Below are 25,037 nucleotides of genomic sequence, written 5' to 3' on the forward strand. Positions count from 1 at the left end.
CCATGGCAAATTGCTCATCCATTTAATCAATGATCCATTCCATGCCATGACTCTGCATCAGTATTTTACTGTTTACAAACACACCGCCTGCCTTTCAGCCCAGTCATCTTTTGTCTCGGGTACTGATCTTATGAGTTAGTGCTGATAGCTTTGGTACGTTTAACATCAGGCATTATTCTGCAAGAGAGCGTATTGCGTTTTGCTCTTGTGATTCCAGTCCCGTTTCATCTGGTGTCCAAAGACTTCTCTTTCTAAGGATTATTTGCAGCTGTTCATTTTCACAGAATGTACTTGTCAATCACGGCACTTGCTTGAAGCTCTCGTGAGAGCTCTCCTGCCAGAGGAGATGCCATAATCTCCCTCCACAACTAAATTCTGCCCTTTTGCCATACCATTAGGGAATTTTGTTTTCTCCCCCCTCCAGGAGGGGTGAAGAGCAAGTTACAATCTGCAAACTTTTCCAAAATTCTACAGGGCTTCACAATCTGTAGCACCAGAAAACCATTTCTGTGCCTTTTGGGTGGCAGATGCTGCAGTGCAACCCCCCCCAGAAACGGAGCCCCTGCTTTGTGTGCTCTGTTGAACAAGCCTTTCCCATTTGCTGAAGGAAAGCCATCGGTTAGAAGGAGCAGTAAGGCAGGCCAGATCTCCTTTCAGCAATTCCTTTTCCTGACAATTTCTAATGGCGTGTAAGGAATCATGTTCGTTGAACATGGCTTCAAACAGCATGAGTGATGTACCTCATGGAAAATCTTGGAAGGAGGAGCCTTGACTGGCAATAAAGGAAATAATTAAAATCAAAGTATTAAACAATGACAATTAGTGAGCTGAAGCGCTACTGCCAATGATAATGTCTTCAGCCTAATTAAATTTTTGGCTCATTGAATATGACAAATACAAATGCAGTTTGGGTATCTCCTTATTAGACTTAGCGTTGCAGACTAAAAATACATGGGTTTGAATGTTGCCAGTGAGAGTATTAATGAGGAAGTGCTAATCTGTTAGAAACCATAATGACAGTAATGGTATGCTCTCTTTACCACAGACGCTAAGAGTCACAGCGCTGCAGAAAGGCTCAGGCCATGCTGTGGTTGTTCAGGTGCATTTCAGGCCCATTTTGGGAGGAGTAATAGAAGCTTAAAAATACGTAAAACACAGCTACAGAGAGGAGGCTTCTCTGCTAAACCAGAGAAAAAGCGACAAATGGCAACAGGCTTAAACGGATGGAAAAATATCTTTCAGCTGCCAATAGTGGGAGGGGAGTTGCGAAGTGATGGAGCCGATCACCTTGAGAGCTGCTGAGCTTCTGCCTTTGAACAGCTTTCAGAAGTGGTTGCACAAATGTCTGTCGAGGCTAATTCTGATGCCAGGAGCGACAACTGATCCTGTCTCATGACTGAGCTGGACAGGATGACATTGTGAGCCTTCCACAGCTTATTTTTTGCTTGGTTGTCTCCTCCTGAGCCAAAATCATCCTCTGTGGGAATTGTTTTCCACCTGTCATTTCTCCTTAAATACAATTTACTGCTTCAGGGTGATCAGGGCCTGTTGATTATGGGCTCTGAAGGAACGAGCAGCTCTGATACGTGCCTGTTTCTGTATTGTGATAGGAAGGCCAGTAAGACACAGCATATAGGTACAAAATATACTAGAAAAACATGATATTTAAGAGGTGCTGAATTTTCTGAGTATAAAGATATAATACTTTTCATTAGAGATGCTTAGGCATGTTTGTTTTCATATCTGAATGTCAGGATAGAATGAGATTTATTAAAACTTGGTTATTAAATCCCTATGATGAAACCTTGCTCTGAGCACAGCAGAATCAGTAATGGAAGGGACGGGTGTGAGAGGAGGGACCATACCAAGCCACCCTGCAGCTGTTTCTCGTCTTCAGTGTCTGGAAACCAATGTTGTGCTTATTGATCTATTTCTTGATTCCACCCTGTCGGTCCCTGTCAGTCCCTGTCAGTCCCTGAGAGCAGTCACTGCAGGTAAAAGCTGTTCTCTGCAGGAGCTGGAGGTGCACTACATGGAGGTGGGGCCTCCTGCAGTCAAATCGGGATTTATAGGGCATCTAATGAGAACAGAACTCGCTGCTGGCCCCAATGTCTTTTGTGGTATACAAAGTGCCAGCATACACAGGAGTTGGGTCAAAGATATTGTTAGCGATAGAATATTGTGCCATATGGGCACAATGCAGGTGCGGTGTCACCCTGCATCCTCCCTCCAAAGTTCTCTAAAGAATAGCATGTCCTTCTCACTTTAGAATGATAGCAACGGAAAGTTTCAGCTTTTGAAAATCTACCACAAAAAAGAGCTTTGAACTTCACATTCTTTTGTTTTAAAAATGTCCTAATGTATTTTAGGTTTCTATTGTTTGGTATTGGATTTTAAGCCATGAAAATACTGGTATTACCAGTACAGTACCATGAGTCATAGCTTTATGCCTGGTACCAGAGTAACCATTAAATGCTGGTCATTCATCATGAAACGGTACAACTCACTGAGAACAGCAATAACTTCAAGAGTTTGCTTGAACTGCTGCATTTACATTCTTGGTCCAATTTATAATCCTGGAACTATGTGTCAGCTTTATGCAGAATAATAAGACAAATATTACAGCTATGGCATTGCAGAAAGTAAATGCTTATTTAAACATGCACCTTAAGCACAGCTCTAGGCAACCTTGTAAATCACTACTCACCCTGACACAGCTCTTAGCTAAGTGTGATTTACATATTTTCCTGACAATGCTCTCTCAAAATAAAATTAAATAAATGAAAAATATGGGTAATTAAAATAATGAAAAGGTCCTATTTTAGAATTAAAAGTCCTTTTAAGCTTTTAGATACTATCTTCAGGTAAGTAATAAAATGCCATTAACTATAGATATGTTACAGATGTTTTGGAAATAGAAATTGGAAACTATGCCCAATTCTTTTCAATTGAAAAAGATGTGAGGTAGAAACATATACTGTAGTGAACAAAATGGGGAAAAAAAAGTGTTTTTCTTTGGGAACAATATGGGAAATGAGGAAGAAGGCAGTTAAGGCAGATGATAATTGAAAGCATGAGCATGTCAGGAACGGTAAGATTTTTGAAGAGCGGTGATGTACTCATGCCATGAAGTGCCATGTTCTTTAACTCTACTGTGCTTACTATCCCCAGTGAGTCTCATGTAGCTTCTCCAGCCACCCTCCCAAGTTAGTTGCCTTATTTTAATAATGATATTAAAAAACTAGGGAATAACTGAATACAGTGACAGAACAAAGAAGCCTTGGGTGTTCTCATGTGAGTAGAGATAGTAATGATTCAGGTAACTTCTCCAAAAAAGTAAGCAGCAGTAAGGCAGGCATAAATATGGATGGAGCCACATGAAGGAGCTTGTCATGAGCTATTGTCTGAGCCCGCTGTACAGAACAAGAGAATCAGCAAACCCTCAGCTCAGAAATTAAAAAGAACAGAAATGACCACAGAGTCTATTTTCATTTTCATGACGCATATGGAACTGCAACTGTACCCAAGACTGCAGCATCTTACAAAAGCACAGGGCTTGAGATGGTTCCAAAAAGGCAGCAGAGCCTCAGAGACCAGCACTGGCACTGGGGCAGCTCCCCAGCAGCCATCGATCTCTGCAGCCAGCCCACAGCCCAGGAGACAGCTGGCCTGCAGCCTGCAAACCTCCTGCCCCTGGAGACCTCCCAGGTACTGCAGAGGGGTGAGGGAGAAAAGAGGAGGGGACCAGAGCCTGGCACGACAGAGCCCCTGGGTGCTGTAAGGAGGCTAGAGAAGTAAACAGATTTTTCTGTATTTTCCATTTACAAGCACGTCCTTGGGAGAAGGCTGGAATCAAACCAGTTAGTAAAACATTTTGATTTTGACAAATTAGAAAATATTTCTTTGGAAATTTTTTGTCTGGGCTTTTATGAAGTCATACAGCATCAGCTATGACATTAACTTTGATAAACACAATAAAAACCTTATGTTGCCTGGCTTCTTTAATGCCAGCTTAATAAGAAACCAAGTTCCTCACATCACAGCATTGCGTAGCTGAATGCTTTTCTGCAGTTTGTGTTATCCTCCGAAGCTGCAGCCACTAGTAGTTTTTCGAAACCAGACAGCAAGGCAGCATGACTGTAGTTGTACTCCAGCAAATCTTTTTTTCCCCTTATGTACATCTGAGACAGGCAATCAAGCAAGTATACGGCTATTTATTTGCCACTACTGCAGTTAAAGCTCATATGAACCATTACAGAGAAAATTACTTTTCTTTCTCAGTTTATATGCCTGACCTTGGTAGCTTTGCTGTTCGCTGGTACTGTTGCCATGGAAATAGGAGAATGATCTTTCTGTTGGTATCATTGCATAATTAAGGGTCACCGAGACGGTTTAGGTCAAGAGATCATTTTCAAAGTTCAGCTCCTCAGGGGGTGAACGTGAACCCACAGAAATTTTCTGTATGGGTTGATGCGATTGTTACTTTGTCATCCTAAATAAAACTAGGAGCCCCACTAACTTCAAGCCAAGAGCCAGAAATACTTGCCAAACCTACAGATTTCCAGTGAACCCCGTCTCTGTGAGGCTGCTTTTTCTGGGTGTTCCCAGGCATACAGAACTACCAAGCTATGAAGTTCATTGCCACTTCCCAGCTGAACAGTTGCAGCTGGCTATGTAATTGCTCCTGACCATTCTGAATTGTGTTTAAAACACAATCACACTTGTAAAAGCCTCTGGTGATGGAAATTTGTGTCTCTCCAGGATGTAGCTAGCTCAGAATTTTTGTTCCTAATGGTTTATCTTAGAAAGCTTGATGTTTCTACAAGGGCAGTTTAAGAAAGGACAAATAGGAGCCTGTCCTTCTCCAGCGGACACTGACAGTTTCTTTCTTCCCTTGCGAACTTATATATTCAAAACCTGTCCCACTTTTGACAGGCCACTTTGCTAGATTACCAGTCATTTCTGTTGCTTGCCTCCAGTCTTCCCAGAGGACCGCACTTTCCTTGAAATCTGGTACCCGAACTCCAGCATGATGCTCCAGCTCAGGCATCACCAGCACGGAGCACAAAGTAGGGGCTGCTTCCTATTTTTAAGGTATGATGTTCCCGGTCCGACATTCCAGATTAAGGGGTGGGGGGAGAAATGCAGTGGGGTTACATCACTGACTGCAGTTTTATAAGTCTTAAAGAAACAGTTTTATAAACTGTATTTCATTATCATTAAGTGAAGCTGGGTGCATGTTAATGCCTAATCCTGTGCGTTGGACAACTCTTTGAGATGTTTAGGGGGAAAAAAAGGGCCCATCCTCCTGTTTTGCCAAGCCAAAATGGACGTATGCTGGCACAGCCTTACTGTTCTCGTTTCCCTTATCTTTTCACAGAGATTTTTGGAAGGTCTGTCTGTCTTTAGCTCCTGCTCTCTGAGCAGGTCTACATTTTTGATATACCTTTTCTGTTTCCCTGTGTGTCCTTTCTGAACAAGCTGTGCCCTTTCATATCAGTATTCCAGTCATGTGAATTCTTCCTTCAAATCTCCTGTTCTGTAAAGGAAAAGCGAACACTATGAGGTGCTTTTCATAACTTCTGTAATTTGACAATCCCTCTTTATTAGCACTGTGCCTGTCACCTTTAGTTTACTGCCAGGAAAACAAAGATTTTCACTGCATGATATAATAACTATAAAAAAGATTCAGATGGTGGTAAATAGTGCAATAAGACTAATTTTCAGTATATTGTTTCAAGATGACTTGCAGAGATTTAGCCAATTAAAAGCAGTAAGTGCTGGGCTAATGCAGATTCATGCCTCAAGCTGACAGTACACCTAGGGACAATCCATAGCGAAAGCTGTCAGGAGATGGAAGGAGTCCTGCACTGAGAGCTTTGCAAATGGATAAAACAATGGAGACTGTAGTGGAAGAAATAATTAGGTTCAAGTGTTGGAGAAAAGGAGTAGATGACATCTAGCCTGGTCCATCCACAGGCAGGATCTAGCCCTTTGGGACATTTCCATTGCCTTGCCCTTGGAAGAGACAAGTAATGAGTTTTCTGGGAATAAGCTGTCGTAACAAATTCCTTCTCCTGGGTTGAGTCCAATGCACAGCTAGGCACTGGGTCCCTCTTAGGAGAAGGGGCGTGGGTGGCTCTGAAGGAACATCTGTTTTTGCACATGCAGAGTGTTCTGAGCAGCCAAGGTTAGAGTATCCTATTAATATGTTGCTCCTATAACTTTTTTTATTATATATAAATATATGACTTTAAATAACTTTATTTATGGTCATATTTGGCAATTAATTATTGGATATCTTTGTCTGACCTAGAAATAGAAATAATACTAAACCCATAACCTTTTCCAAGGCAGAACTAGCTCATGGCTAACTGATATGGATAAAACCAAACCCTCCTGCTTAGTTTTTGTTGTCTGTCTGTGAGAAAAAAATGCTGCTCTTTTCTGGGGTGCTTGCTCTGTAAGGTCCCAACTGAAAAACAAGATGACTGTTCCACCTCTGGAAACACACAGACCCTTAACAATAGCATGCTACATAAAAAAGACCTGACCCATTAGAACATTGTGATTTATTTTCTTTTTAGAACAACAAGTTAAACACTCCAGACTTACTGGTCAATCTGCTTTTGTGAGGCTATTAAAGAACCTCTGAAGTGGAAGTGGGTAATGTTTCTTGTCTTTTTCACCACCTCTTACTGCCTTTAAAGTAACTCTAGAATCAGCTTTTAAGGATGAACCGAACGCTGTAGGAAATACTGAAGTGAACCCTTTGTGTTCAAGAAATTCATGAATCCTCACTATTGTAAGGATCAGGGCTTGTTCTTTTCCTTTTCAACTGCTTTCATTTTCCACATGGTTTTCTCAGAATTTGATTGTTTTGGCTTCTGGCCATGGTCATCGGTACCAACCGCTAGGAAATTTGTTCTGTCACCCATTACCAGAATCTCCCAGAAAACCTTTTTCAGCAGCTACATTTTTTGGACTTCCAAAAGATATGCATTGTGACCGCAACAAACAGGCAACCCTTCAGTCTACCTGGTTTTTAAAGAAGTGCACCAGGATTGTGAATTTATTATAAATGACTGTACGCAGAAGGACTGTGTCATTGCTCACCTTTGACGGTACTCAGCAGGTCTGAAGTGATTGTCTAACTGGAAATAGTTATGCTGCATGTTCTTTCAGAGGGTTGCTATGGGAAAAGAGAAAACATATCCTGTTACACTGGGGCTGTTCCTGAGGTTCAAGTGATGCTTCAACAGAAGCAGAGCATGAAAGGGAGCACAGAGACACACAGTGTTTTGATGATTAAAGCAAATATGCAACAAGACCATTCACTAGCAAAAGCTCCCAATCACCTTTTAAAAGCGATGCTTCTGGGTGTCTCTTGGGAATAAATACAGCTATGGCTGGGTATCCTGTGGCACAAAGCCTCTCAGCGCAGGTACGATAGCTCCTCATCAAAACGCAATTATTAATATTCCTTGGTTGGATGTGGAACGTTCTTCTACGGTGAGAATAAGCTCTTACTATTTTCTTTGATGACTCAATAACAAAGTTCAGTAGAAAATTAGTTCTAACCTTGAGCTTGGGGATTGAGAAGCAGAGAATGCTGTCTCAGCAGTAACACAATGAGAGAACTAGTGTCAAAAATGTTGGAGAAAGGAATTTTAGAAAGAGAATGGAAAAATCCCACAGCAAATTCAGTTCCCCTGAGAAGGTCCTAACCACCGAAAATTCAGCGTGCCAGGACGTTACATTTTAATTCTTTATATTCTTTATATTCTTTTAATACCTTGCATTAAAGACAAGGAGAAGGACATAATTTAGTTAAGTACTTAATAATTTCTTTGGAAAGTGTGTTGGTTGGGGTTTTTTTTGTAGTTTTAGAATCAGGAAGTGATGGAGTTGCCATGGGACTTGATCTGTGGGAGGCCTTAGCAAGGCATGGATTCCTACATCCCTGGTTAGGTGCTGAGGTCAGAAGTCAGCCCCTGGAATTGCCTTCTTAGCATTAAAATTCTTAAGGTACCTTCATTTCTGGTCATGGCCATAATTCTGTCAGGCTTGATGGGGGTTTAGAGGGAGACTTGGATTTCAGTCCTTGCTTCACTTAATATTTAACACAAAATAAGAAATATTAATAAAGCAAGGATTAGGTAGTACTCCTGTCTCTTAGGGGTGTGCCTCATGACTAATCTGTGGAGTACACTCCCTCTCTGACCCAGTGAATACTTAATTATTTAATGTAAGTGGAACAGGTTCAATAGGCAAGAATGAGCATCAAGCAGGGAGTCAAAATGCTCTTCTAGAAAAAAGGGAACTGCAGCCTCTCAGGCAGAAGAGGATTTGAGCCCAGACCTACATTCTGGGCAAATGCTGTATCTACTAAAGGCAGCTGTAGCTTTTGGGAAGACTGATGAGAAGCGGCACTGCTTCAGCAGCATCTGCCTTCTTGTGAGGGTCTGTGGTAAGAGGGCTGGGTATTGTACACTGAGCACAACAGAAAAGGAATAATGTCACCCCCCTTTCCCACTCACGTGATAAACATCAATCTGAATCTAGTTGCTGTTGCAGCCCAGATTTTGGGGGGGGTTTATACCTGCGATATTTTTGACTAGCAGCATCTTCCCTGGATTATAAATGGCACCCACCAGAAAACAGTGATCTGAAGTGTCTGTAAGTATTTCTTACTCAGTTTCACGACATCACTGTGAAAGGGCAAATAACATTTAGGAAAACTGGAAGTGGCATCTACAGTTATCAATGGTTTTGTCTTTTTTTCTTTAAATTTATTATAGCTGTGCCTAGAAATCACCTGAGATTAGGCTAGGACCTGTGTATGTGCTAATGAAAAACATTCCTTTTAGCATCAGCCTTATTGTCTACACAGCCAAGACAAGGTATAGGAGGAGAAAGAGGTGCGTGTATATTTGTAGGAGTGCACGAGCTGCTGCTCAGTGGCAGGAGAAGAACTAAAATCCACGTCTGTCCTTTCTGAGATGAGAGCTCTACCCAGACAAGATCAAGATGTCTAGCAGAATTCAGAGATTAATTTCACTTTGAGAAAAACCCAAACACCTACTCTTGATGTCACTTGCATGCAGCGTATGGAGTAAGTTGGTTGCTAAGTTAGAAGGGGGCCTGAGGGATTTCACTCAAGCCTGTGCTTTGGCTGCTCTGCTAAGCTGCTTATACTGCCCAGAAAACAACTTTACTTGGTTGTTTTCTATTGAGGAGTGAAAGGGAGCATGACCCTGTAGACTCCAAATAGCGTCAGTGGCTTTGGATCAGCCCTGGAGACTGTTGTGTATCTTTTCATTTCTGCTCATTCCCTAGTTCACCAAAAAAGATGAGTTGTTACCAGTATTCTTCCATTTGTCTGTCCGATGTTGGTGGCAACTCGGCACCTAAGTCACTTGGCATGGGGTTTGCTCCCTGGAGAATCAGGTAACAAAGCGAGCAGCGACACTGCCATGGTCGGAAGAGCTGCCACTGCTCAGCCACCAGCAGGACCGCAAGCCCGAGCGCTGCCTGGGTGCACAAGGTGTGTGCTGCAGCACTGCTGAACGCCGGTGAAAAATATTCTCAGCCGCAGTCAGAACTGTTGCATGGATTTCCCAGGAGCTCTCCAGCTTCCAGCCCAGAGGTTAGTGAACACCACTTGTAACAAATGGGAAGCTGAAGCTAAATTCAACTTTTCCCAGCATTGGTCTGAAATGTTAGCTACAGCTTCTTAAATTTATTGATTTTTATATAAAGTACAAAGGCTATTGCTGGAAATGCCTAGTGAAGAGTTCAAGAAACAGGAGAGAACTTTTAGTTAAAAGGCCTGTGTGTCAGGGTGACAATTTCGGTGAAATACTTTTTTTAGACAGCGTTTCCTCCAGTTATTACATAATCTGGGTTTATAGGTCTGAATTTAGTTCTTACTTCAGCAGGTATTGTGATTGAAAAGTGGATGTCAGAAGTCTTAAAAGGATTAGTGTTCCATATTTAACCAATAAAATTGATTTGTGATTAGGGGTCCCCTTCACAGAAGTGATGAAGTTTTCTTTCTGCAAGCAGTGAAATTTCTTTCTTATAGCTGTCAGTGTTGTTGTTCTGCATCAGTGTAAGATATCGACCGTGTTCTCAGGGCAACAGCAGAACTGGGCAGAGATTAAATAAGGGGAAGGGAGCCATCTCAGTTGAGTAGAGCTGTTCCAAACCAATTGCAAATACAGTAAAACTATAGGGCCCAAGCCCGCTCTTGGAAAAAAGATCCTAGGAACTTCGGTAACAGTGCAATGATTTTATATGATGTTGGTAATGAAAACACATCTCAGAGGTGCTGAAACCTGTACCTCTTGCACACCAGGACTTCAATATGGCTGTGATGATTATCCCACTCAGAAAATTTCCCTTCCTTGGTCGATTGATTAGCACACGCTTTGGGATCTCGGCTGGTGTAAGACACTGGCTAACAGTCTGTCTTTGACTGAGTGAGATTGAGAGAAAATACCAAAATCCCGCGCTGAAGTGAATGCTAAACCCAAAGCAACCAAGCGAAGCCAACTGAAGGAATTTGGAGTGGAAGATCTCTGGTAAGCGAGGTTTATTTCTCAGGAATCAGAATTAAACAGAACAGGAAACGGGAAGAAAAATCCTTTTTTTCAACAGGACATTTAAAGAGTGCATGTTAAGTGGGCAGCTTGATTAACAGTTAATGAAAGAAATTAACGCTGTTCTTGCAAGAAGTGTAACAGAAAATTTTCTGAGGATTTTCGAAGAACTCCACCCTTCCCCCACGGCAGGATTCGTACAGGAGTGCTCAGCTGAGTGGGGCTACAGATGAACTTGTAGGGGCCAGCGAAGCCTGCAGAGCAGCCTCTGCAGATCTGACGGCACGTGTGTCACAGCACAGTACTAATTCACTGCTGCTTGCTTTCTGCAATAAACCACCACGCTAACCTGAACGACATCAAGTCATGCCAGTGTGGTTCTTGGTGAGCGGTGCTTCAGAAGTTCTGCAGCCCAGCTGGAGAGGTTGTTAGTGTCGGGGCAGGGTGAGAAACAACCCTAACTGTACACTGAATTGATAGATAGGCTATGTACAACTAGTCCTATCCCAAAGGCTATTCCATGTACACGGGATATAAAAATTTAATCAGACTCGAGGTATTTCTATATTTTCCAGAAGTTGCCCAAGTAATAACAGATACATACCTTAAAAATTTATATTGACAAAAGGAAACAATAGAAAGGAGAATTAAGATCTGTCATGCTGGTTTTGCTTTGTTCCTAATTAATTCTAGGACTGATTATTCAGTGTATATAAATTCAGAGACACAAAAAGCTCATCAAAATTAATGCTATTAGACTGCAGAAGAGTAATAATATCTGAGCTTTTAAAAATGCATATGAGAAACAGGCTGTTAGGTTGCTTCTAACTTCAAAGGCCAGAGCATGGGAAGGGGGACACAGGAGAAATTCAGAGCATCCTTTGTACAGCATTGGCTATTCTGTTTTCTGACACATTAGGGCACAAGGACAAAGAAAGATTTTAGGAAGGTTTATGAAGTCCTGGTGGGGCTGGACCTCAATATATGCAAAGTAAGACCTGCCCTTGCCCCAAAGTATTGCTACTTCATGTCACGAATTTCATAGACAATATAAAACTGAAGCGATCCTAGTGACTTCTTTTTTAAGGTTGCACAGTTTAAGTCATGCAGCATTCCTTCTCCAAAAACATTTATTTGATTTCATTCTATATCTTAGTGTACTAGAACTAATCTACTAAAACATTCATGTAGCAAAGAAAAATGGGAATAAAAAAAAAGTATGTGCAGTGTGTCGGAATTAATGTGCCTAGTGGAACATTAACTTCTGTATTTCCAAGATTTTTTAACCTTGCCACCTTAATGGTGTTCTGATGCACCATTTTACATTTAGTATTTTTCTTTTTTAAAGTTCAAAGATAAAATGAAATAAGGATGGGAAAGGGAAGGGTAAGTAGAAGAAAATAAAAGAGCATCAGGAACAATAGAGCTGAGTCCTTTGCTTGGTCAGTAAAGCTCGCAGACATCTTGAACTAATAATTTCATACATAGGATGAAATTCAGAGCATGCAAGCACAGAAAGTTATGCAATAATTAGGCAAAAAAAAAAAAAAAAGACTTGAGATTTAAGTGATACATATGCAGAGCTGACCCTTAAGTCTTAAATGAATTTCACCCTCACACGGCTGCTTTTCTAAATGGAGGCACATGAAACATTAATACATTTGCATGAAAAATCCCACGTCTGCGTTTTGGTTTCATTTTAGCTATGTATTTCTGCTACACATGTGCTGAACCCTGTGCTTAATAGCGAACACACAATTTTCAAAAATAAGGCAATTGTGATGTTAAAGGCTCCTGAAAATTCAAACTGTAAGAATGGTTTTGAAAACATTGAAATTGAGTACCTAACTATTATGCCGCCAACCACAAATTACAGATGAAGCTTTTTATGCTCTGACTCAAAAATAAATAATGACAACTTATTTCTGGCAACAAATCAGCTGTGGAAAATTATATTCCAAACTGCAAATCTTATAAAAATTGAGAGTGTGAGAACAAAAGAGAAAAAGAAAAAAAGGGTGGTTTCTAATGAAGACGGTTTTGCAAGTGTAGCTGTGTTAGGCATACTGATTGCCTGCTGTATCAGGTTAGAGAGGACATCTAAACTATCATGGAACCTGAATGTAACTAATCCATCTTCCAGGTGGTGGTGTGTTCTCCCTCGCAGCCTGCCCTGAGTCCTGCACAGATGCATTTTCCTGCAGGCACAAGGGCTCTGTAAGAGAATGCAGGTCTTTCTGCGCAAAGTTGATTGCAAAGAGGTGGTCTGCTGGGAGCTCCCCAGTGGAGCACATCTTACATTATGATTGAGGTGATGAGCTTTAATCTTAAAAGAACCAAAACCCCAAAGCATCTTTGATTCATAAAAATAAACTCATATCAGTTGTTTTAAAATTGTATCTTTTAAAATGCATTTTTTAGTTAAATAAGAGAGCTCAAGCTTTAAGGAATTCCTTCATTTTCTGGCTGAACAAACTCTTTGCACAATTAAACTGTATCATGCAGAAATTCATGACCAAGGACATAAAGATGTGAATCAATGCAGAAAAAAGTATAAAAAAAATCCAGAGTCTTTGTTGTCCCAGATTTCCTTATAAACCTGAAGTCTATGCAGTTCTTCATCATACACTTTTAATCAGGGATATAACAAAGTGTGTGCTCAGGTCACTGAAACGAGCAAGATGTCTTGTCTCTAAGTTTAATTAAAAGATTTCTTCATTGAATTGTGTTGTACAAAAAAAATCTCATTTGTTTTATGTTTGTTGTAATTACAGGTGATCTCTTGTCATGCAGCTCTACGCACTTGTCTCCTAAACCTGTACTTTAATCTGTGCAACGGGGGTGAAAGGCACAAGCAGAACATTAATCTTGCTGAAACAACCTTCTCTCTTGCACAGGTTTCTAGCTAAATAGAAATCTGCAAACTTGTGGAAAAATGTAACTTTATCGAGCATGGACTGACTTTTAGTTTCTCACTACCCCTGATCCCTTTACTGCCCTCTTGGCTTCTTCATTCATTATTGTACCGTAGACTAACTTAACTGAAATATTTTAAACACATATTTAATTGTAATGGTAAGCATGTACTTAAATCCTGCAGGCTACACAAGAATTAAGTTCAGTGTTTGTAAGTGCTGTGGTAAGTAGAGATTAGATCTACCTGCCTTGTTGATTTGGGTTTCAAATGGGGACAGGTCCAGTCTTTATTCTTTCTGTCTTGTACCACCAGAACTGAACTCAGCTGCCTTGGAGGAAGAGTTTGTCCTTTGGTAGCTGTCACTGTAGATGTGGTGCCTGGGTGTGCAAAGGCCTGGCGGGTATTCATCCTTGACAGGCAAAATTGCACTGGGCTGTCTAGTGTCTTGTGGGCTTCACGGGTGTTTCTGAGCGATACAAAGTGGACAGATGTGAATGCTTCTGGGTTGCCCTGTGCTGTGAGCTAGATGTGTAGCAGTTACTGGGGAAAAGTGAGTGATGACTTGAATCTGTTATTGGTCACCTGGCCCTGTTCTATTTTACATTTGCCTTTACTGGGTCAAATTGATGTGAAAATGAGCTGTGGAGGTGTTTGTTGTTTTAATCAAAAAGCCAGATGGATTAGGCTAAGAACAGAAGGACTGCCACCTCGGATTAAACCAGATGGGCTGGGGGGTCCATCAAACCCTGCATGCCCACTACAAAGGTCAGAGTGACTCTTATCTGAATACATGCTGCCACCTTTCACCACACGAAAAGATGAGGGACTTCCTGCACAAGTGGTTGCATCTTACTGTCACGTTTAGCAATCCACAACAGAACTATCTTCCGTGAATTTATAGGATCCTATTTAGATGTCCATAGCATCCTGTGGCAAGGACTTCCATAGAGTAATCCTGTTGTCTTCCTAACGCTAGAAACACTCTGTTGGGCTATTACTACACTCTTGAAGTCACTATTACAGGGTATACACAGACACAAAAGCACAAGTCTTTTGAGCAATTCTTTAGCATGAATCAGAGATGATGCTTTGAGGGCTTCATAAGAAGACAGTTGTGTGGGATAAGCAATAATCTTTGTGAGTTAAATTTCATCAGTTGTGCCTGTCTTTCTTGGAAGTGACTGCATGGTATTCAGGCGCAGAGAGGTATTAGCAATGTTGCAGCAGAAGAAAGCAGAAAACCAGTGCAAGTATTGCCTGTACCTCAGAAGAAGCAGGGTCCTGAACGCTCAGTGAGGCTCGGCTGCCCTTAACTCCTGTTGGAGATGAAGGAAACAAACTCCTTGTATAAAGTGCATAGTTCTTCGGTGTTTAATGTAGGTGGCTATGAATACATCATATGCACACCACATTCATCTGAATATGAAGAGACCTAGCTGTGCTCTTACAGTTCAAAACATGGTGTCTTTGTTTTCTCTGTGGCTCCCTTTGTTTACTCTATATAGATTTGGTCCACAGAATTCAGCTGCTGCAGAAAACTTTCCGTGATCATTTAATTCTGTGGTATACTACAATTTCTTTTCAATTTTCCCTATAACAAATATGCTGTACATAAGTCATTAGGGCAAATCCCCAAATCGCTCATTTTCTCAGTGCTATTAGCTTTTCAGCTGTCATACCACCTTTTACTGAAATTCTGCCAAGTCCTCCAAGCTAGGCAGAGCGAACATACATCAGTAGGGACCTCCAAGAAACACAGGCTATTTCAATGTTTGGCGTAAGTTTCTGTGAATCAACTCTGAACAAAGCAGGGGGGTAGCAGAATAATACTGGAGTGTTTTGCATTTGGCAGAGTTACATCATGTTTCTTCCCAGTTGTGGTGAATAAAAATCCCAAGTCACTTTCTTTAAGAGAAATAGCATGTTGTCTTGACTCAGCTGCAGTGCTGAACAAATGTGTCCTCGATGTACTGCACAGTGGGTTGTTTTTCTGTGTGATGCTGCCTTTGTTCTCAGTTTCAGCCCTCTGTTTTTGACTCTTACACTTGACTCCTCACTGACAAAATGATATTTCACTGTAAATGGAAAATACGACTGCAGTAGTTACATGATCATCTCTCCATCTCTTCCACTGCACCCTCAGTTACTGACTCTTGATCTGTATTTATCGCATGTGATACCGAAGTTCTGTTATCCCCATTTTCATAGATGAGGAATGAGTAAGTAAAGAGACTTGCCCATGAAAACAATTTTATGGCAAAGACAGTCACACACACGCTGCCTTGCTGCCAAGGCATAATTTGACAGACTCCCTGGTGTGTGGGCTGAAATTTGTTTAATTGTCTCATCACATTTCCTATTTTTGTTTTCTCTTTCAGACTAACAGCTAAAGCTGTTGCTGTTCTCTTACCAATCTTGGGAAGCTCGTGGATCTTTGGGGTTTTGGCTGTCAATGCCCACACATTAGTATTTCAGTATATATTTGCTGTTTTCAATTCACTACAAGTAAGTACCTGGTGGGAAAGTTTATGGCTACCAAACCGCTGCTGAGATCCAATAAATGGATCATTAGTAATGTTTTCACATGCTTGTGTTTATTGGATTTTTTCTATGTTCCTTCCTCTGTCTTTCAAGTCCGTGCTGACCATACAGTGCTGGAAATTGTTTAGTCTCTGTATGAACAGAACTTTTATCCCACTCAGTGTTTCCAGTAGCCATAGTTAAATAAATGAGACAGTGAGCTTGAGAAATGAAATTCATTTTTCCAGCACCATGTACCACAGGCAAGATTCTGCAGCAGAGATAACAGAAAATTTTTCAGTGTTGGTTTGTGGCTTCATTACTGAAACTAAATGAAAGCAAACAGAAGTTTGTGGGAAAGGTGCGGCATAAGGAGAAAAGTGGAGATACTCTGCCTGCTGCACATGACTCTTCCATGCAGGCAGCTAGACCCTCATCTTCTGAGCACACCAATCCAGGAAAAAAGCTCTGTCCAAGAAGGAATGTAAGCATCTTGCTTAGCTTTAAGCAGACATTTCAGTAGAGGCCTAAATCTATAGGTGTATTATAATTCTTTCCTGAATAATGGTTACAAAAGGGAAGAAAAAATGAATTCCTGTAAATCCTTTTTTTGTCTCAAGAAGAAGTAGTACTATGGTCACAAAAAGAGTGCAACAAAGTTCTCCCTATAAGCTGATAAGAAAAGTTCCAATTTTCATCCAGAATAAAAAACCAATAGTTTGGGTTAATAATTCCCGAAAGAAAATAAAATCATTTTGGGAGGGAAAGGGGATGGGACCTTTTCACTTTCCATTTGACAAAAAGCCCGAAGATAGCAAAATTCTGTTCTGAAAATTTTCCTAATGCTAATACCTTGCTTTTCTAATGTGAAAAATATTGACCTTGTACTTCCCAAAGAGCATTTCCCTCTGCCTTTATCTTTGCAAGTACAGGCAAAACGTTCTCTTGTCATGAAAACAGGAGTCCAGCTCCGTTGCAGCCAGATGTCTCCTTTAGCACCCCGAGGTTTAGGAGATGGTTTTTTACAGGAAAAGGTCCAGACAAGCCTCGTGGTATCCTAATGCTGCAGGTTTCTGCAGTTTGACATGGGCACAGTTTGGCCTGCTCTTTGATATTTATAGGGCTCCAGCTATCAATACTTGCTTTATACAATACTGTGAGAGACACTTTACTGTATTTCATCCTTCACAGTCAGTCTTCACCCTTCTCCCCCTTTTTTTTTTTACAGGGATTTTTCATGTTCCTGTTTCACTGTCTTCTGAATTCAGAGGTATGTAACCAAATGGTGTTAACAAATCTGGTGTTACCAAATTCAAGTAACATGAGTGTAAAACAAGAAAAGACTTCCTCCTATGCCACTATGTCTGCTAAGCCACCAGTTTCTTTTTTCTTTCAATTAATGTAAGACCGTTAGTGACTTTGACTTGTGGCATTTTGACCCTGAACTGACATTTATTTCACTTGACGCAGGAAAGGTTTAAAAAGAGAAACATCGTAAGAGACAGCAGCTTAAGACTAAGAAAAGAAGCTCTCCCGAGGGCGGGAGGGGCTGAGCAGGGCATGGGCTGTGCTGCAAAGGGAGGATGCTTCAGCAGTGGGAGCAGGACTCACTCTGGCGGTCCCTGTTGGGGGGCCTCTGGCTTTGTTACATCTGCAGTTCCAGAGAGGAAAATAAATATTCTCAGGAAAACATACTTTTGGACATTGCTCATTCAATCCTTAATGGGAAGACAAACAGAGTAGAACATATTCCAGGTATTTTTCTTGGCAGGAAATTCAGGTTTCCATAGTGGATCGAGGCATCTTTTTGCATTAGGGCTGTCTCAGAGCAACTGGGGTAAAGCCAAGGCAAGGCTGATGTAAATGGGGCTTGTGGAGACCATCTCTGCTGGGCCTGGAACTTGCAACATCCTCTCCTCCCATGGCAGATAGCAGAAAATACTGCTGATAACAACAATTTCTTACGAAAACCATTTGCAGCATGCTGATGAGGAGTACTGCCTAGCGAACCCCCAGCTCCCAGCTTTGATTCTCCCACAGCTGGCTCTTCTGGGCGCTATGAAGTAGCTCTGCCCCATCGCTGGCTGCTCCTCTCTGTTCAGCAGTAGCACTCCAGCTCTTCTGTGGAGACATCATTTATTATTTGCCAGCCAGGTCCGCCTTAGAGCATTGATGTGAACCTTTGCTACAGTCAGTCTGGGGAGGCAGGACTGTCTGAAATTCTTGATCTTTACTGAAATCAACTAAAGTTAAGCAGGCAGGTTAAAGGTAAGGAGGAAAAGTATTTCTTTATTCTGTTCTCCCCCAGGCTCAGAATGCTTTCTTCCAGCTGTCAAGCTTCAGGTATCTTACATTAAATACAAATATTTGAATTGCTTCTAGTTTTACAGGAACCTCATGAGAAATTAAATTCAGAAACTTCTCAGAATTTGTATCCTCAAACAAACAGTTTATATAGAGCTAACGTGAACTGTCATTTTTGGAGAGCAGGTCTTATTGGGTCCACTGTATGCTGTGATTATCTAAAATACTTCTTCAGCTGAACCATGAGAATTCTTGAGAATTTCATTCTTACCATAATAGTGAAACTCAAGATACTGTAAAGCAGCGAAATCTGCAGATATTTCCAAGTGGTTGGGTAACGAAGAGAGCTTTATTCCTAGTGTGCCTGGGCAAGGAATGCACACACACTATAAAGAAGCACAGGAGAATGGGTCTGACGGGGACCTGAGCAGCCTCTCCTGCAGCGCACCCAGCGTGCCAGCGGCACCCATGGCAGCTCAGTCTTTGGAGCCCCTTGACCTCCCTCGGCAACTTGGCTCTGTGCCTCACTTACTGCCACTCCTAAATTGTAGTTTTTATCTTTCTTGCTGTAGTCTGAGCTTCTTATTTCCTGTGTTAGCTACTACGTGTATAAAGACTAGGCAATTCCCTTCCTCTCCACAGGAAAGGAAAGACTGCAAGACTTACGCTGTCTTCCCCCAGTCTTGCTCTTGCTTAAACAACCTCAGCTTCTTGCAATGTGTTCATGCATGACCTGTTACCATCCTTACAGCTCTCTTCAGGGCTGTCTCCAGCAGGCCCGTTTTTCCCAGGATGCTGGACATCGTACTGTAGCTGAGGCCGTGCCAGTGTAGAACACGGAGGAAAGATTACTGTATGTGTTTTGCAGACTATGCTTCTCCTGACAAGATGTTCTTTAACACAACATCGTAACACTGGTTAATCACTCCCAGCCAGTAATCCTTGATAAATCTCACTTAGTTGACTAAGGAATTACTGTCTCACTGTCTTTTCTTTATGCAGCTGATTATTTTTACCTTGGTGAAGAATCTTCTTAGATCTATAGGGAATTTCATCCACCATCTTTCAGTAATTTCAGTTTTCAAAAGGCTGGTGGCTGGCTTACATCCTCATGGCGTCTGGATACCATCAGGGCCACGTGAGCTCCAGGGAGAGCCTGCTCGAATTGGGGAGCTTGTCCAGCCCGGGGCTGCATATTTAGTTAGAAAATGTGAAAGTGTCCTAGGGAGCTGCTGAAAAATCACTACAATGGCACCTTATGAAATCTTTAAAACCAGGACTGCAAATCCTGGGGATGTACGCTTATATGCCCTGCCGTTTTGTTTTTTTGCTGTTATTATTTTTAATAAAATGAATGGTAATGCAGTTATACCTTGGACATCTAGGCGGATGGAATAATCCAGATAACTTTAAAATGTTGCCAATGAAATGAGAAATAAGTGAGGTTTTACAGTATGTATTTAAAGTATGGGTACTTGAAAAGTAAAGTTAAACTTTAAAATAAGAAAATGAGTATAAAGAAAAATGTAGGGATGGATGGATTGTTGCTTTTTTGTACAGTGACCTTAATGGGGAGGAAGAATAATGGGGAAATGATTGCACCTGTGAAAATAAACACAGCTTTTTCAAAAGAAATCTACTGGGTTCCAATTGTTTTCCCCAAAGGTTAGAGCTGCTTTTAAGCACAAAACCAAGGTCTGGTCCCTTACCAGTAGTTCGACTCGCAACATCAATGTGAAACCCTTCAGCTCAGACATTGTGAGTATTGCTCCTTTCCTTTTTATTCCTCCTATTGTACTTGAAAGCGTTCCGCATTAAATTCTGTTGGAAAGAAGAGGACTTAAGAAGGCACATGGGTATTTTTAGTACCTAACCTAATGCATGGTGTAGACAGGTGGAATCGCAAGTATTGAGTTGAAACTCAATAATGTAGCTGAAGCTACAGTATGTTTTGAAAGCAAAGGACAAAATTCTGCTTTCTGTAAACTATCAAATAAAAGTAAACAAATGTTTATGAACTCTGGAGTACGGTTCAATATTCCCACCCGCTGTAATGGACTTCATATTATGCATTCAAGCAGTATTTTGGCAATGGATTTGTCTGATGATGATGGCTTTTTGATAGGGCACTTTTAAATAAGTCAGTATGTGAACATGCTTTTCTAGCTCTCATTAAATGTTCTTGAGGCAAAAGGCATCTTGTTTTCATAAAGAACCAGATTTCTGAAGTGATAGGTATTATTAAGTGATTGCTGCCAATCTCCTTAGATCCTGGCAATAACTGTTTAAAAATCCTTTATGGCATATGCTCTCAGGACTCTGTGACAACACTGTAATGTAAATAGATGCTTTCAAGCTTTTATTTCATCCAGACAAGAGTGGCTTAGCAAAATAAATAAATCTATTTTCAATATTATTTTGTCTTCCAGATGACTGGGAACAGGCCAGGCACAACGCCCACAAAGTTGAACACCTGGGATAAGAGCACCAATTCAGCCAACCGCATTGACTTATCAGCAGTCTGACAGTAATACCAGCTTCTCAGCGAAAATCAAGCCATCCATGCAGGACCTCTGACACAATGCCCACCAGTTTCTTTTCACTGTTAATACCAGTAGAAAACTGCTTTTTTAATCACGGCCTAAAAAAATGGAAATTGCTATATTGTTTTGTGGAGTAAATAGCCCTCATCTGTTTGCCTTCAGAACTGTAACACATTCTACCACTTGGCTGTTAGCAGACTCTGTAAGAATAACTAGCACAAGTATACACGGGACGGGTTTGTCAGCAATGATGAAAACATTAGGTGTGCGAAAAGGGCTTATTGCTATCCGAATTGTTCCAGGTCCCAGAACAGAGGAAAGGCAACGTACCTCTGGAAAGATGGACTGTTATGCTCTAAAATGAAATGCTTCCCATTGTGCAGTTGTAATGGGGCTATTCTGGTCTTGCTGTGCACTCTCTGTTTACATCTATTATCTTACAGAAGCCAATTATCTAAATGAAGCTTGCTCAAAATACATAGTGTGGTGATTAATTTAAATGCTACAAGGAAGGCAGGACTTGATGGAGAAGCATATTCCAGCTACTCGGATCCCAGTACGGGCACAAAATTAGCAAAGCTAATACACACATACACCTCTGTGCACATAAACAGCATATGGAACATGTAAATCTTCTATATGCAGCCTGTTAGTATCTTAGATATTACTGTTTACATCGTATCTATAAAAGGCAGAAATGGTTAAGGTTGTCCTATAGCAGTCCACAGCATTTCTATTGCCGATTTGTCTGCTGACATATCACAATATAAAGCCCGAAGCTTTTGGATGCAATCAACAGCTGTCCATCAAGTGCATTTTGCAAACGCACTCTAGCTTTTGGAAATCAAAACCTGGCACTGTGACTTACCTTTCCCCTTTTACTGGTCAAATCGAGACACTGAAGTCCAACCACAAAAATGTAATGACGATACGCTGTGAAGACAGCCAGACTACAAGTAAGTCTGTGCATTGCTACCTACAGCCATCTGTCGAATAGGTCTCTCCAGAGGCCTTTGTGGTTTTAAACTCTGCTCAGCACTTAATAGCTTCTGCTTTAGTGCAGCTATGAAATATCTTTAAGGAGAAAAAAAACACTGTAATTTTTCTTTTGATCAGTGTTTTGTCGGTTCTCAGAAGTGATGTCTGGAGCACAAAGGGGCGCAATCTTGGTTGCACCAACAATGCACCTTTCCAGCCGGGGGTAGAGCAGAGTAGAAGCCCCAGAGGTGGTCAGAGCCCCTAAATATGCTTCTTTAGGATTTACTCAGCAGACAGCAACTTGCAAAAACGAGGCCCCCTTTGCCGCGTGGCTTTGCAGCCATGTTTCCTTATTTGCAGCCCGCCCTTGTTAGCTGTAGCTGTCTCCCTAACAGACCAAGCATACTGTTTGGCAGGAATCACCAAGGTAATTAGCTTTCCTAATACACTGGACTATCAAGATACTACAAAAGGAGGGAAAGATGCAAATCTTCAACGTCATTTTTTGCTAAAAGGTTTTCTGTTGGTTTGTTGTTTTTTTTTTTTTCTTAATTAAAGGTTTGTGTCTTTAGCAGGTCAGACTATTTCTGGTCCCAGTGAATCGGGCAAGATACCTGCTATTGATTTCCAAGAGAAAGGTATTTGCACCCTAATGCGTAGGGTGGGAATTCTTTATTGGATAGTAAATTTAAAAAAAAGAAAAAGGAAATTGATCTTTGGGGAACATCATCAGTTAGGACTGAATTTTAGTGAAGCATTTCATCCAAAGGACAGGGATTTGAAAGTTTATAAAACATCAATGCATTTCATTTTTGATTTATCCAAAACAAGTTTTCTCCTTGCTTCCTTCCTGCACTAAGGAAAAATTAGCTGTTTCAGTTTGGCCCAATCTTTTCCGCCTTCTCCCCTTCCTGGCCAAGACTTGGTGCGGTCACCAAACTGAACACCCACCATCCACCAAGTTTGTCTGTGGCTACAAATTAAAACATTCTCCAGAAATTATCTTGGTTTCACCAGATAAATGCGGGATTTATGTAGCTGGAACAGAGCAGAATGTGACATACTGCATATCACACATACACATGATGAAATAGATAGGCTTCTAATCTTGTGTTTCCTATTGCTAAATAAGTCAAATTGTTGCCAGCCTGCCTAAAAGGCAGGTCAGTAAAAGCTAAATGTCTAAATGGCTGTGTCTTATATTTTGACTTTTGTGTATGGCTTTTTCCTAGCCTTTTCTCCATTGGACTGCCTTACAGCTGTGCAAATATATCAGCTTTTCTTGGCCTGAGAATGGTTTTTTCCCCCCTCCCAAAATACACAGTAAAAGGAGTCCTCGGAATGTATGGAGGAGATTGTAGCAGAACAGTACTGTGATAACAGAGTTCAGTGTTTGTATTGTGTGCAGAAAACATATTTAAGCATATTTTTAATACCGGAGCCTGTGTTTTTTGGTGTTTTTTTTGTTTACTTTTTTTTTCTTCCTACACTGACCATTGAAACCCTCCTTGATCATTTCTCTTCTAAGCATTGTAGCACAAACAGTTCTGGGAATGATCCAGAGGACATATAAAAGCTTTTTTCCTCCCCCTTTAAATCTTAATTGTTAAGAATATTCCCCTCTACACAATTTTCATTGCCTGCACTTCCTCCTGTGCTGATGTATATTGGCCACCTATCATGCGACATACATATGACAGTATGAAATGACAGTATAAAGGGCTAAACCTGTTTTTCATCCAGGTATAACATATTTTAAAATTATTCACCAAAAGTAAGAAAAGCATGAAAATGTTTTTGATTTTATACTTCAGAATGTGACATAGATGTATTATATACTGAGGGAACAGTTATTATCCTGTGTCTACAGAGATCACTGTGGATAATCTGTATCCCATGCTGTAACTTTTGAATGTTACTTGTGATGAAGCAGTTTGTCTTCTTGTTTATGTCACATGAGGTTAGGAGCTAGAACACTGTATTTGTACTAGGTTGGTGGTGGGGTTTCTTCTGGTTTTGGTATCCTAGTAAAACCCCCCACAAAATCAAATGTATTCCATGGCCTTCTAGATCCATTCTTTTTGTTTAATTCAATGTATTTTTGTTGTTGCTGAATGCAGCAAATGTATTGAATAAGAAATGCTGAAATGAATCTTTAAACAATCTCTTCCTGTCCTCAGTCTTTTGAAGCCTGAAAATCTTGCAGTTTATTTATGGGCTTGTATATAGCAGCTATTGCAATACTTTTTTTCAGGACAGCTTCATTTTGTCAACAGTATGAAATCTTAATTGAATGAGATGTGAGTTTTAAAATAGGTAATGTAGCAAGAATGACTTTGCCAGTAAGTGGTGAAATAATTTAGTTTTGGGTTTTTTCCCCCCAAATAAATAAGAACTCTTAATTTCCTAAAATAACTTTGTATTTGTTCAGTTATTCTTTTGACATGGGTTATAAACAACAGCATAACACTTAGGCTCCCTGTAAGTACTATTGTTGTGATTAAACAAGGAGAGCTTTACTCATATGCAGGGTCCTACTATATGCATCAGGTGTGCCTAGGTAATGTACAGACAGTATTTTTGTATCAATATTTATACCCACAGAATATACTGAAGAAAGTAATTCCCTCCCCTTTAAGAAAGGAGCCTATTTCATGAAATGACTGCTGCAGATGATTTCTTCTAACCCAACCTGGTCAAGGTCAGTTCCTAGGTGAAAAAATGGGATTTATCAGTACAATTCTGTCTCAGTGGGGTTGGAAGTAGCTTTAAGGTCCCTTTCAACCCAAACCACTCTACGATTCTGTGAATATACATACATACAGACACACACACTTACAGCTAGATAAACACACACATATTTTTACATATAAAAATATATATATTTTAAAAATATATATATATATACACACACATCTTTCAGAAGTCTCTTCCTATGACCACAACAGTACCTTCTTCACCTCTGTTTTCTGTGCGGAGGGGACAGATAATTTGCTGGTCGGAAGGGGGATGCACTAGCAACAATTGCCTTTCCGTGGCAGCTTGCGCTCTCCTGCAGGCAGGTAACTACAGCTATCAACCGCCACTAACTCTCCGTGTTTCGGATGCCTGCGAGCACAGGGTCAGAAAGGATGGTGTTTCAGAAATGCCAGGGGGTTTGTCAGTGTTCTG

The 25,037-nt window shown here is 40.8% G+C and overlaps 1 protein-coding gene across 3 annotated transcripts in view; it reads left to right on the top strand.

Annotated features, from left to right (window-relative positions):
* The window catches only part of ADGRD1 (adhesion G protein-coupled receptor D1), a 160,963-nt gene extending 136,337 nt beyond the window's left edge, over positions 1-24,626 (top strand). For all 3 annotated transcript variants that reach the window (XM_027780871.2, XM_027780870.2, XM_005233302.4), the window contains 4 exons: positions 15,900-16,026; positions 17,270-17,311; positions 20,011-20,103; positions 20,775-24,626. In XM_027780871.2, coding sequence (XP_027636672.1) covers positions 15,900-16,026; positions 17,270-17,311; positions 20,011-20,103; positions 20,775-20,870 — 358 coding nt within the window. In that variant the 3' untranslated portion in view covers positions 20,871-24,626. The remainder of the gene's footprint in view (positions 1-15,899; positions 16,027-17,269; positions 17,312-20,010; positions 20,104-20,774) is intronic.
* Positions 24,627-25,037: the final 411 nt, after the last annotated feature.

This window comes from Falco peregrinus, chromosome 2, assembly GCF_023634155.1.
Source record: "Falco peregrinus isolate bFalPer1 chromosome 2, bFalPer1.pri, whole genome shotgun sequence".
Classification (NCBI taxonomy): Eukaryota; Metazoa; Chordata; class Aves; order Falconiformes; family Falconidae; genus Falco; species Falco peregrinus.